This window comes from Muntiacus reevesi, chromosome 6, assembly GCF_963930625.1.
Source record: "Muntiacus reevesi chromosome 6, mMunRee1.1, whole genome shotgun sequence".
NCBI lineage: Eukaryota > Metazoa > Chordata > Mammalia > Artiodactyla > Cervidae > Muntiacus > Muntiacus reevesi.
The window spans coordinates 30,804,643-30,817,237 of NC_089254.1; the positions used below are offsets into that span (position 1 = coordinate 30,804,643).

A 12,595-nucleotide genomic window follows, 5' to 3' on the forward strand; every position below is an offset into this window, starting at 1 on the left:
TCAGGCAGCCAGGCGCTTGTCAGGCGCTCTCTCCCTGGGTGCAGCGCGTCTTCTGCGCTGCACGATCCCAGCCTCAGTTTCTGCCGCGCCATTCGGGTGCGTGCGCCTTCTGCCCTCTGCGTCCCCAGCCCCAGTCCCCGCCCACGCCGGTCGGGTGCGTGTACTGTGTCTAGCAGACCCTCCCGGCAGATGTCGACCATCCAGAATCTCTGGAGGTCTTTGATTAGAAGGTGGAGGCCCGTTTGCAGTGAGGTAGGGGATGCGATCCTTGGGGCAGAGCCTGCCCCCTTCCCCTCCCCCCTGCCTCCTGCCTCCGGCGGGGCTGGGCCAGTCCGCAGCCTGCGAGCTCTTCTCAGGACTTTCTCGGTCCCTTTGTTCTGCGAAAGGCCGGCAGTGTGTTCGGGCCGGTTAATTTTCTTTCTCTCTTTTGCTGACCCACAGTTCAAACTGGGAACTCACAAAAGCTCCCTCCGATTGTCCTCAGGGCACTCAGGCCCGGACCCTGCCCCAAGCAATGCCGCCTGCTCCTCTCCGTTCCGCCCCCACTTGCTGGTTGCGGATGCGGGCGTCTGGGGTACTTTTCTGCTGGGAGTTGCTTTTAGGCTCGTAATCTGTGGGTTTTATTTATTCTATCCCTCCCAGCCAGATTCAAACTCCGAGATTCAAACACTTCCCCCAGGCCCGCCAGTGCGAGGGTTTCCCGGTGTCTGGAAACGTCCTCTATTAAGTCCCTTCCCGGGACGGATCTCCGTCCTTAGCTCTTTTGTCTCACTTTTTATCTTTTATATTTTGTCCTACCTCCTTTCGAAGACAATGGGCTGCTTTTCTGGGCGCCTGGTGACCTCAGCTAGCGATCGGAAGTTGTTTTGTGAAGTTTGCTCTGCGTTCAGTTATTCTTTTGATGAATTTCTAGGAGAGAAAGTGGTCTCCCTGTCCTACTCCTCCGCCATCTTGGCTCCTCCCCGGACTTCAATTTCTTTATCTGCAAAAAAACAGACAAGATTCTGCTTTCCCTACCAAGCAATCTTAGTGTTGTATCAAGTAGAATGGTACATAGGGAAATATTTTGTAAATGATAAAGCACACATTCTCCATCAGATGGAATCTTTTTATCCCTCTCCACCAAACTCTATCCTTTTTGAAGTCTGATTAACAGATTTTTTTTTTTTTTTCACTTTGCCCAAATCAGTTTCTTATCGTACATTTGACACTGTTTCTCTACAGGTGTTAAAGAGGGCTAAAGTCACTGTCCATTTCTTTGTAAATCACACATTAGTTATATTATCCAACAACTTACAGTGAAGAAATTTTGCTAAGTATTTCTATATTCACTTTCTCGATTAGTCCTTACAACAACATTAAAAGTTATGGCATCTTACTCCTGTCAATTCCATTTTGTGGAAGACGTAACAGAGTCTTCAAAGGTCTAGGTGGCTGAACCAAATCATACAGTCAGTAAGTGGCACAGTCAGAATTTGAATCAAATCGGCCTGATATCAAATCCCAGGCTCTCTCTCACTCTTCTTGGCCATTATTTAATAATTCTTCAAAAATATATTCTCTAACAGTCAAACCAACACCACTAAATTTCATTGACATTTTAAAGGTGATTCATCTCTTACTATAACATCACTTAACGTGAGCACTTGTCCAATGGAATATTCTCTTGAGAGGACCAAGGAGGTCCTGTACCAGAATGCCAGGGCATAGGATGCATAGATCAACAGAAAAGCAGCACCCATAGAGATGTTGGCCGTGATAGCTTTCTTTATTCCAATTCTCTTGGCTTCTTCCAAATTTTTGTTGTACCTGGGAGAAGTAACAAATTATCACACATGCTTGTAAAATCTTACAAAATGCTGTCAATACAGCATGATGGTTGTTGAGTACTCAAGACGCACCAAGGACTCTGATGGGCGCTTCGCATGCTTTTTCTCCCTTTGTCCACAGGTTGACCCTACGGTGTTAGTACTATTTTAATCTCTTCTTGTCGAAAAGGAAACTGAGACCTTATGGAAATTAAGTAATCTGTGGAGGCATGTTCTAAAAGCACCTTCTCTGGCATTAGCAATAGTGAACTAAAAGAAGTAACACTTAGCACACTTACAGCACTTGCACTGTTTCATATACAAGACAAAACACAAGCTATGAAAACACTTGTATTTTCCCTTTAAAATCTGCATGCATTTGAAATGTATTAATAAAATGAAGATATAATGCTAGAAAGTCCTCAATACAGATGTTTGTGGAGATGTGGACCTAGAGAATGTCATACAAAGCAAAATAAGTCAGAAGAAAACAAATATCATATATTAACACAAATATGGAATCTAGAAAAACAGTACAGACGATCTTATTTGCAAAACAGAAATAAAGACACAGACGTAGAGAACAAACATATAGACACCAAGCGGGGGAAGAGATGGGGTGGGATGAATTCGGAGGTTTGAACGGACACATATACAACTACTGATCCGATGCATAAGACAGACAACTAATGAGGACAGGCAACTCTGCTCACTGCTCTGTGGTGACCTAAAGGGGAAAGAAATTCAAAAAAGAGAGGAAATGGGGGGGGACGCTGTGTGTCTGTGTGTGTCTATGTCTGATTCTCTTTGCTGTATGACAGAAACTAGCACAACATTATAAAGCAACTATACTCCAATAAAAATTAATTTAAAACAAAGAAAGTACTCAGTACAAGTAAGTCCTTGAAACGTCTGGACATCAAGGATGGAGGCAGTTTGCTCCCTGTCCTGCCTCCCTCTGGGCCTGCTGGAAGGACCATGTGAGAAAAACACATGCGTAGGAGCAATCTGAGCGCTCTGAATTGCCATCTAAGACTTTTTACATGTAAATAATCTGCGTCCTTTGCTAAGTCCTGTCCGACTCTTTGCAACCCTAAGGACTGTAGCCCGCCAGGCTCCTCTGTCCACAGGGTTTCCCAGGCAAGAATACTGGAGTGGGTTGCCGTGCCCTCCTCCAGGGGATCTTCCTGACCCAGGGACCGAACTCAGGTCCCCTGGATTGCAAGCAGATTCTTTACTATATGAGCCACCAGAGAAGCACCCATGAATAATTCTTACAGCAAATACAGGGCATTACACAAAAGAGGGCAAAGCCAAGGAAGCAAACAAAGACCGAAGCAATGTTGGAGACCACTGATAGACATTTCCCTCTCATTCTAACCACTTAACATAACTTGAGCACTTTTTAAACCCTGGGGAAGTGGTTAATTTCTGATATTCAAGTTAAAGGAGATAGATACATAGCAGACTGCTCCGCTTAAGAAGAGCGATATGGAGGTAAGTGAATGGGGATCAGATTTAAAGAAAAAGAAGGACCTTTGCAGATACAGAACCATGGTAAAACTATCAGAGAAAGAACAGATTGTAACTGTGCCTTAAATCTGTCCTTATTCTTTTAATACAACTCCCTACAGGACGTCAGAACATTGCCTTGCTGAAAGAGGAACTCACAAATGCTGAAATGAAAGAATTTATTTCTAATAGGATGTATATTTTGAGTTCTTTGATCCATAAACACATGACGGTATAAATGCTATACAGCATTATATTAACTTTTTGGAGTATTTGTTCCATTTGTTAGAATGTACAAGCAGAGGCCAAACCCTGCTCAGGTATGAGCACGTATTCTTTCACGCCCTCATGACATTTAAAACTACTTCAACAATAACCAGCTACCAAACCATGGCATGGTCCAATGAAATTTACATGATTACTTCCTAAAGAGTAAATTTAAACAGAACTTTATAGTGATAAAACGGTAATACATTATTAAAGTTTCTCCCTCCAAAAAAAATGTAAATCTCCAACTAGCCAGTTATAACCCTTGACCAGAAAATTATTTTTGAGAAATGTGCTTCAATGGTTGAATATACATGTCTACCACTTTATGAGCTGATGTGATGTGAAAGTACCACCGGGCATAAATTGCACATGATTACATTTAAGGAACTTTAATGCTTTTGACTCACACTTTGTTTTGCCTTTATGTCAGTTCTTGCTTACCGAGACTAACGTAGAAATCACTGTGATATGCTGTATCCCAAGCAGCCAGAGGAAACTTTTGCACAGGAAGAAGCAACAAGGAAGAAAATCACTTAGATGCCAGAAAAGATAAATGAAAAAAAGAAGGGGGTAAGGAAGGAGGAGAAACAAACATTACTCCTTTTGCATAGGCTTTTTGACTAGCTTGTCAATAAAAATGTCACATGTACAAAATCAGATATTAAAATAATCAATTCATTAAAAACTCAGTATCAAAATGGTAAAGTAGGATTTCCTAAAAGGGGTCAAAGTTACATAACAAAACACTGACAATTAGAAAAAACTATTCTTCTTAAGTAATATGAACACATTTATCAATGATACAAATAGCCACCTACGAGAGCAAGGAAAAATTTCTGCTCTGTGTGTGTGTGTTAGTCACTCAGCTGTATCCGACTCTGCAACCCCATGGACTGTAGCCCTCCAGGCTCCTCTGTCCATGGGATTCTTCAGGAAAGAATACTGCTGTGGATAGCTACTCCCTTCTCCAGGGGATCTTCCTGACCCAGGGATCAAACCCAGGTCCCCTGCATTCCAAGCAAATTTTTTACTGTCTGGTCCACCAGGGAAGCCCCATTGTATACTACTGAATTAAATTCACTTTAAATTCTGAGAGAATTTGAGAGATCCTACTATACCTGCTAATTTGAAGAGAAAATCAGAGTAAGACCTTAACTCCTATCTATGTGGAAGCAGCAAAGGGAAAGGTAAGAACTAGAAGGAAAACTGAAGAATTATATTTGGTCTAAGAATAGCTTTAATAATTCTATTATTGCTATTGTTTAGTCACTAAGTCATATTTGACTCTTCTGCCATCCCATGGACTATAGTCCACCAGGCTCCTCTGTCCATCAGATTCTCCAGGCAAGAATACTGGAATGGGCTGTCATTTCCTTCTCCAGGGGATCTTCCTGATCCACGGATCGAACATGCGTCTCTCACATTTCCTGAATTTGCTGGTGGATTCTTTACCACTGAAGCCTCTTAATAATTTTACTTCTAAATTAAATCCCAAATCCAGGGACTTATCATCCTTCTTCTGGACCACTTCAATGGTCTTCTGAGTAGTTCAAATTTTTGACAGCTCTCCTCCATTCACCGGACCAATTACAGACAGAGAAACGATTTTAAAACATCAAGTAGACAGTCATTCCCTTGCTTAAACCCCTCAGCTGCTTCCCTGTACCCTTGGAGTTAATCCTGACTCCTTACCAGGACATGCAAGTCCCCACGTTCTGGCCCCCACCCACCCTCAACAGCCCCTCTTCACCTCAATCTCCGCTCACTCAACCGAGCTCCAGTCACACAAGCCTTAGGATACTTTCTGGAATATACCAAAGTCTCTGCCATCTCGGGAAACCTGGAAGACTCTTGTGTCCCTACCCTACTATAGCAGGCTTGTTCTCTTCCCTCAAGTACCAGCCTCCAGGACACCTCAAATATCCAACACGCACGCCTTCCTTGACCACCATGGTTAAAGCAAACTTGTCCTGCTCACCCTCATCAGCACATTCTTTGATTCCTTCAAAACACGTTTAAACAATTCATGATTTAATTCATGCCTCTGATGATTTTTTTCTTCCTTCCTGCTCTCCTCCCTCCCTTCCTTCTCTTTTTTCCACCTCATTATTTTGACCAGGGATCATATGAGGGCAAGAAAGGCAAAGTAGCATATCAAGATGTCGAAAGACATATAGACTTCCTATAACTCATAGCCTTAGGAAATGTGCTAATTCTTTTACAAGGTTCACATCAACAGGGAAGGTAAGTGTAGTGTTCTAAATACAAACTGATGAAGCATTAGGAATTATCTGAAAAGTGAAAGAGGAATATGATTATGACCTGAAACTTCCTTTTTTTAGGTCACAATTGCACTCATCTCACACGCTAGTAAGGTAATGCTCAAAATTCTCCAAGTCAGGCTTCAGCAATACGTGAACCAAGAACTTCCAGATGTTCAAGCTGGTTTTAGAAAAGGCAGAGGAACCAGAGATCAAATTGCCAACATCTGCTGGATCATCGAAAAAGCAAGAGAGTTCCAGAAAAACACCTATTTCTGCTTTATTGACTATGCCAAAGCCTTAGACTGTGTGGATCACAATAAACTGTAGAAAATTCTGAAGGAGATGGAATACCAGACCACCTGACCTGCCTCTTGAGAAACCTGTATGCAGGTCAGGAAGCAACAGTTAGAACTGGACATGGAACAACAGATTGGTTCCAAATAGGAAAAGGAGTACGTCAAGGCTGTATATTGTCACCCTGCTTATTTAACGTATATACAGAATACATCATGAGAAACGCTGGGCTGGAAGAAGCACAAGCTGGAATCAAGATCGCCGGGAGAAATATCAATAACCTCAGATATGCAGATGACACCACCTTTATGGCAGAAAGTGAAGAGGAACTAAGAAGCCTCTTGATGAAAGTGAAAAAGCAGAGTGAAAAAGTTGGCTTAAAACTTAACATTCAGAAAACTAAGATCATGGCATCTGGTCCCATCACCTCATGGCAAATAGATGGGGAAACAGTGCAAACAGTGTCAGACTTTCTTTTTTCGGGCTCCAAAATCACTGCAGATGGTGACTGCAGCCATGAAATTAAAATACGCTTACTCCTTGGAAGCAAAGTGATGACCAACCTAGATAGCATATTAAAAAGCAGACATTACTTTGCCAAAAAAGGTCCGTCTGGTCAAGGCTATGGTTTTTCCAGTGGTCATGTATGGATGTGAGAGTTGGACTGTGAAGAAAGCTGAGTGCCGAAAAATTGATGCTTTTGAACTATGGTGTTGGAAAAGACTCTTGAGAGTCCCTTGGAGAGCAAGGAGATCCAATCAGTCCATCCTGAAGGAGATAAGTCCTGGGTCTTCACTGGAAGGACTGATGCTGAAGCTGAAACTCCAATACTTTGGCCACCTCATGTGAACAGTTGACTCATTGGAAAAGACCCTGATGCTGGGAGGGATTGGGGGCAGGAGGAGAAGGGGATGACAGAGGATGAGATGGCTGGATGGCATGAGTTTGAGTAAACTCCGGGAGTTTGTGACGGACGGGGAGGCCTGGCGTGCTGCGATTCATGGGGTCGCAAAGAGTCGGACAAGACTGAGCGACTGAACTGAACTGAACTGTTTAAAAAACTTTTACATTTACTTTTTGAATAATCATAATAAGAAACAGTTAATAGAAATAGCTTTTCAAGGAAGTTCTGATATGAATACCAAACAACATCACCTAATGCATAAGTAAAATTAAAACTGAATAAAATTGAGAAAAGTATTTCTGTCATATTCTGGAAGGTTAAACATAATTATATCCATATTTTGAGAAAACATTTCTAAATTTTAACAGACAATTGATTTTTAAGCTTTTTGATGTTAAAAAAAAAAAATCCAGTGAGGTCTACTTTGGTTTTGAATGTTTATTATAATTTTTGAAGACCTGGTTACTTATTTGTATCAACTTGAAAAAAAAAAATACTGCTTAACTGAATCAGCTTAACACCAGAATTAAAACTCTATAAAAATGCCAGCATTTAATATATGAATAATGCTAGAATGTATAAAGTAATCAGCCTGAGCACTGATTAAAAAAGATATTTTTCTTTCTATTTTTATTCAAAGATTGGAGAAGGAAATGGCAACCCACTCCAGTATTCTTGCCTGGAAAATTCCAAGGACAGAGGAGCCTGGCAGGCTATAGTCCATGGGGTCGCAAAGAGTCGGACGACTCTTTGGACGACATTCTGTCACTGCCAATACAGAAGTGAAAACCCAGAGCCTAGCACAGTGCTTGGCATGTGGTAGATGCTGGATAAATTTGCCAAGTGAACTGAACGTTCAAGAAATGGCCAAGCTGGAGAGAACCTTAGGCCATCAGGTTGTAGTCTTGAGTCTACTCCTGATATTCACGAAAAACTAATTTCCAATAATTCCCAATTTTCTAGAGGACCTTTCAAAGACAGAATCCAGTAAACAACATCTTCTGAAGAAATAATTCTACACATAAAATGAATCTTTGAATATAACCGTGTAAGCCCATATGCTTGTTAAAAAATTGATCACTATCTTCTCTAAAAAACAAAACAAAAAAAATCTGTATCTAATTATTTAGATCACTCCATTAAAAAATACTTTTAATTCCTTTAAACTTTCAGTGAACTAAAATAAGATTTATCTAAGTTTTGAATATTGGACTTAACACCTTTCCCTTCTTACACCCAGGTTATATATCATTGCAATTTTTCATTGCTAATAATATCTTCTAAAATTATCATGTTCTTCAAATTTTGGATGCCATTAATCTAAGAAGTATTATAATCGTGTTATTTTATGCAACATTAATAAACGAGTTTAACAGAACATTCCGTATACAGCAGGGACCCAAAAGGCTCCAGCCTCAATATAATAAGCGTGTGCACCATGGAAAGTGCCAGCAGGGGAACCTGCTTGTCTCAACCTTGACAACAGATGAAGGGTGGGGGGAAAAAACATGTCCCCTGGGAACTTGAACCATAAAAGGCAATGCTTATACCAGTCTGAAAAATACGAATTCACCAGTGTGGTTCAAAAACTCCTAGACCAAGAATACAATGTACATGGGCTCAGGTTAATAGTGCCCCAGTGAGTGGCAGAAGCAAACACAAATCCTTTCTGCAAGAACTCAGCTTCTCAATCCAGACCCACAGCAACTGTAAGATGGCTCTGATTGTAGGATTTGTCTCAATTTCAGAGATCATGAATTGCAAGAGAAAAATGTGCATCCGAGAACTGACGGAATACTACATGTTCTCTAACTGCTCACTGCTGTCCACAGGAATGCCATTTTTACCCCTGGACTGTCATCAGGCACCCAGAGGCCTGCCCATACACTGCTGGTCTACAGATCTTATTACAGTTACTGGGATTGCCGTGTAGACAATCATATACTCTATACAGAATGACAGTTTTGCTTCTTATTTGCCAACCTAATAATTTTTCTTTTTTATTTTTATGATTCTTACTCTTATTTTTTCCTTAATTTTATTATCTTGTACCAGTACAACCCTAAATAGAAATGATGCCAGCACACATATTTGTTTCGCTATTTTAAAGGAATGCTATTAACATTACCATTTAATAAAATTTCCTGTGGGTATCTGGTACATACTCTTTATTAAATTAAGAAAGTTTTTGTCATGAATCATCTGTAATTAACACTTTTGCCTTATCCATCAAAACAAAATGTCTTTCTTCCAGTCTACTAGTGTGGTTAATTATATTCATGGATTTCCTAAGTTAAATCATCTTTGCACTTATGGGATCAAGCCATCAGGTTCAGAAATTTTTTTAATCTGATGATAGTTTTCACACTGATTCATTTAGCAAATAATTTATCTAGGCTTTCTGCATCTATGTTTTAGATGAAACTGTCTTATAATTTTCCTTTCTCATATACCTGCTATCTTGTTATGATGTCAAGGTTGTACTAGCCTCATAAAATGAACTCACAACTTTATATATACGTTTTTTTCATTCTCCCAAACAATCTCTGTAAGATGGGGTCATCTCTTTCTGGAAGTTTTGGTAAAATCTGTCTGGAAAATTATCTGGACCTGGTGGTTTTTGCATGTTTATGCATGTATGTACATGAAAGGCAAAAGACAGAGATTTTAAACTGGATTTAATTCTTTTAATGATTATGATTCTACTCAAATTTCATCTTAAGTGAGAATTTTAACCTATATTTTTCTGGGACATCATCTATCTCATCAGGGATTTTTAATTACTGGTATGAAACTGTAATTCTTTTTTTCTTTTTTAACTGTAATTCTTAAAATAAATTTTTAAAAATCTGTAGCAACATTTTTCCCTGTACACTTTCATTTTGTTCCTGATTAAACCTGTAAAATACTACTTCATTATTTATCCATATTTTCATAAAAAATAGTTTATGGTATTTTGTCAAACCTTTGCTTCTTTATCTTTATTTTCTATTAAAATGTTTTGCCCTTAATCCACTTATTCTTTTTCGAACTTCTTAAGGTAGCTGCTTAGTTCATCAATTTTCAGCAATTTTTAAATTTCTTCTACCAAACACCCTAGTGCTACCACTGGACTTGGATTCATTTTTAATGTGAAACCCTCAGCTTTAGGAAGAGACAGCTCCCTGGTCCTCAGAGTATTTATTATAAATTCAGACTCTAACAGCACCTGAGGGTGAGGCTTGCAATTTTGATTTCTACGGAGAGATGCTTTCCCTTGGTGCAATAACTAGGCAGAGTCAGATAAGATTTGTCACCCCATGTTGGTAAACAGATTCTTTTTCTGGTACACCTCTCCATTGAGAAAAACTGGAAATGAACGCCAAGTTCAAAATTTCATTCTGTGTCTACTCAGACATTTATTCAGAAAGTACTTTGCTGAATAAACTCTTGAAACAGTACCCACCATGACTCTAACGGAGTATTTAACTTCCCCAAACAATATTTACCCCAACTGGTACATCAGATATGTTATTGACCTGTGGTTGTTTGTATCTGTCCCCCCCCAACCGCCCCCCACTGCCAGAATTTAAGGTCCAAGAGAAGAGGGGCTTCATTTGACTGGTTATTCCCATTTTTTAGTCAGACTCATGTTAAGGCAAAAGTAAAAACCTTAGCAAAAAATGAGATAGAGCACAGATATTGCTTTCCTCTGAACTATGATAGGTACAGAGCCATCACAAATTCTCTCAGAGGATATCTTTATGGGTATGAAATATATCATATGAGAAAAGTATACTCCAAACACAGTATGTACAGTTTAAAGAATATACAGTGAGCACTCCTGTAAGCACAGCTGAGGTCACGAAATGAAACAAGGTCAGAATCAAGATGCCCCTGCCATGTGCCCCGCTTTTCTCACCAACCCCTCACCTCCCCTAGAAGTGACCATTATTTTCACTTAATGACCCCATCCATCTACCACAAAATACTCATTCTTAGAGAATCAAGAATTAACTTGATGGAGAAAAATTATCATCAGAGATATTATGTTTCAGCCTTAAGAAACTATTTATCTCACTACCCAACTAGGAGACTCTAGAAAACACTTGAATTAGCAGATATAAGAAGAATTACAACAATTAGAATCACAACTTTTCCAGAATATTAACTATGCTGTAATATACCCAAGAAGCTATTTAAGGAAACATATACATCAGAGAATACCCTTACAACTATCATCATCAACCTGAAGGACATTTAAGATGACAGAATTTAACATCTCTACCAACTTAAAAAAGGAGACTCAAACCTTTCAAGTTCTTTCTTTTGTCCTCCAAATGCAATCACAGTTCTAACAGCCGCTAAGACCTCTACAGCTACTGCCCCAGCTTTTGCATATGCCAAAAGTTCTTTATCAGTAAATGAAGACAGTATCTGTTTAAAAATGCAATTGCAGATAATTTAAATTTTTTAACAAGTTAATTTTACTTACCTTGTACACAAATGTTGCTGTACACAGAATACCGTTCTGTGTATAAATCTTTTACTCGTCTTTGGTTATGAAGTACTCTTTTTTAGTATACATATTGTAGCCATTTCTTTTTGGACGGAGATGGTATATAATAAAGTAAAATTTCAACTTTCTCACTATACCCCATGGGTTCTCATACAAATAAATAAATCTGGGACTTTGGGGGAGATTTTAAATCTTAAAAACAAGTGTATACTCTAAACATCAATAAATACATCAAAAAATGGGGCAGTATATAAAAAAAATAGGTCCATTCAACATAGCAATTGCTAATTATACTCTGGTTCTGAAATACCAAGGTAGGAGGCTAGGAGAACACAGGGGACCAAGCACTGTGTAGTGACAGGACCTCAAGAAGGTTTCAAATGGCAGGGAGGCAGAGTTCCTTTTACTGGGGTTTCTGAGCACGACATTAGGCCACCATGGAGGTCTCTTTTACGGATCCTCTTTGATTTTTCTGTTTGGTCCCTGAACATCTGTTCTGTGGAAGGAACAGTACCAGGTCCTTTATATACAAAGGATCTCCTTCACCGATTCTTCTCAATTGTACCAAGAAGTAGGCATTATTTTCCCCACTCAATACATGAGGAAATAGAACGAGAAAGAGGTCAAATCAATTGCTAATAAGTGACATATCCATGCTTCACAGCATGAATCAACAGCCACTGAAGGGAATCTCTCTCGAAAACCAGCCACTGACATGTGTGGAATCCCAGAGGGCCCTGTGATTAAAACTGAGTCACCTGGCATGGGCGAAGGACTACTACTGTTACCTGAAACGCTTGACTAGTCAGCCAGCTAAATATTGCAAGAATTCAAATAAAATTCTGAGTAAATATATTATACTCTTTCAATAAATAATTTATAGCATCTGTGGACTCATTTGTATAAGTAATTAACAATCTATTCCTTCTTGTCATAAAAAGTTCAATCTTTTGATTTTAAGAGTGCATTTCTTCCTCTGCTGCATGCAAAAGTAAAAGGAGCTACGACAGATGTAGGAATGGGTGGTGAAGGCAAACGAACCTTT

General features: G+C 39.5%; 1 protein-coding gene across 1 annotated transcript in view; it reads right to left on the minus strand.

The window, feature by feature from the left end:
- Nucleotides 1-12,595, minus strand: part of LOC136170295 (ATP-dependent translocase ABCB1-like) — a 51,108-nt gene continuing 38,513 nt past the window's right edge. Inside the window, exons 5-7 of the mRNA XM_065938462.1 lie at nt 11,344-11,468; nt 1,639-1,809; nt 1-322 (exon numbers count right to left, since the gene is read on the minus strand). Coding sequence (XP_065794534.1) covers nt 1-322; nt 1,639-1,809; nt 11,344-11,468 — 618 coding nt within the window. The remainder of the gene's footprint in view (nt 323-1,638; nt 1,810-11,343; nt 11,469-12,595) is intronic.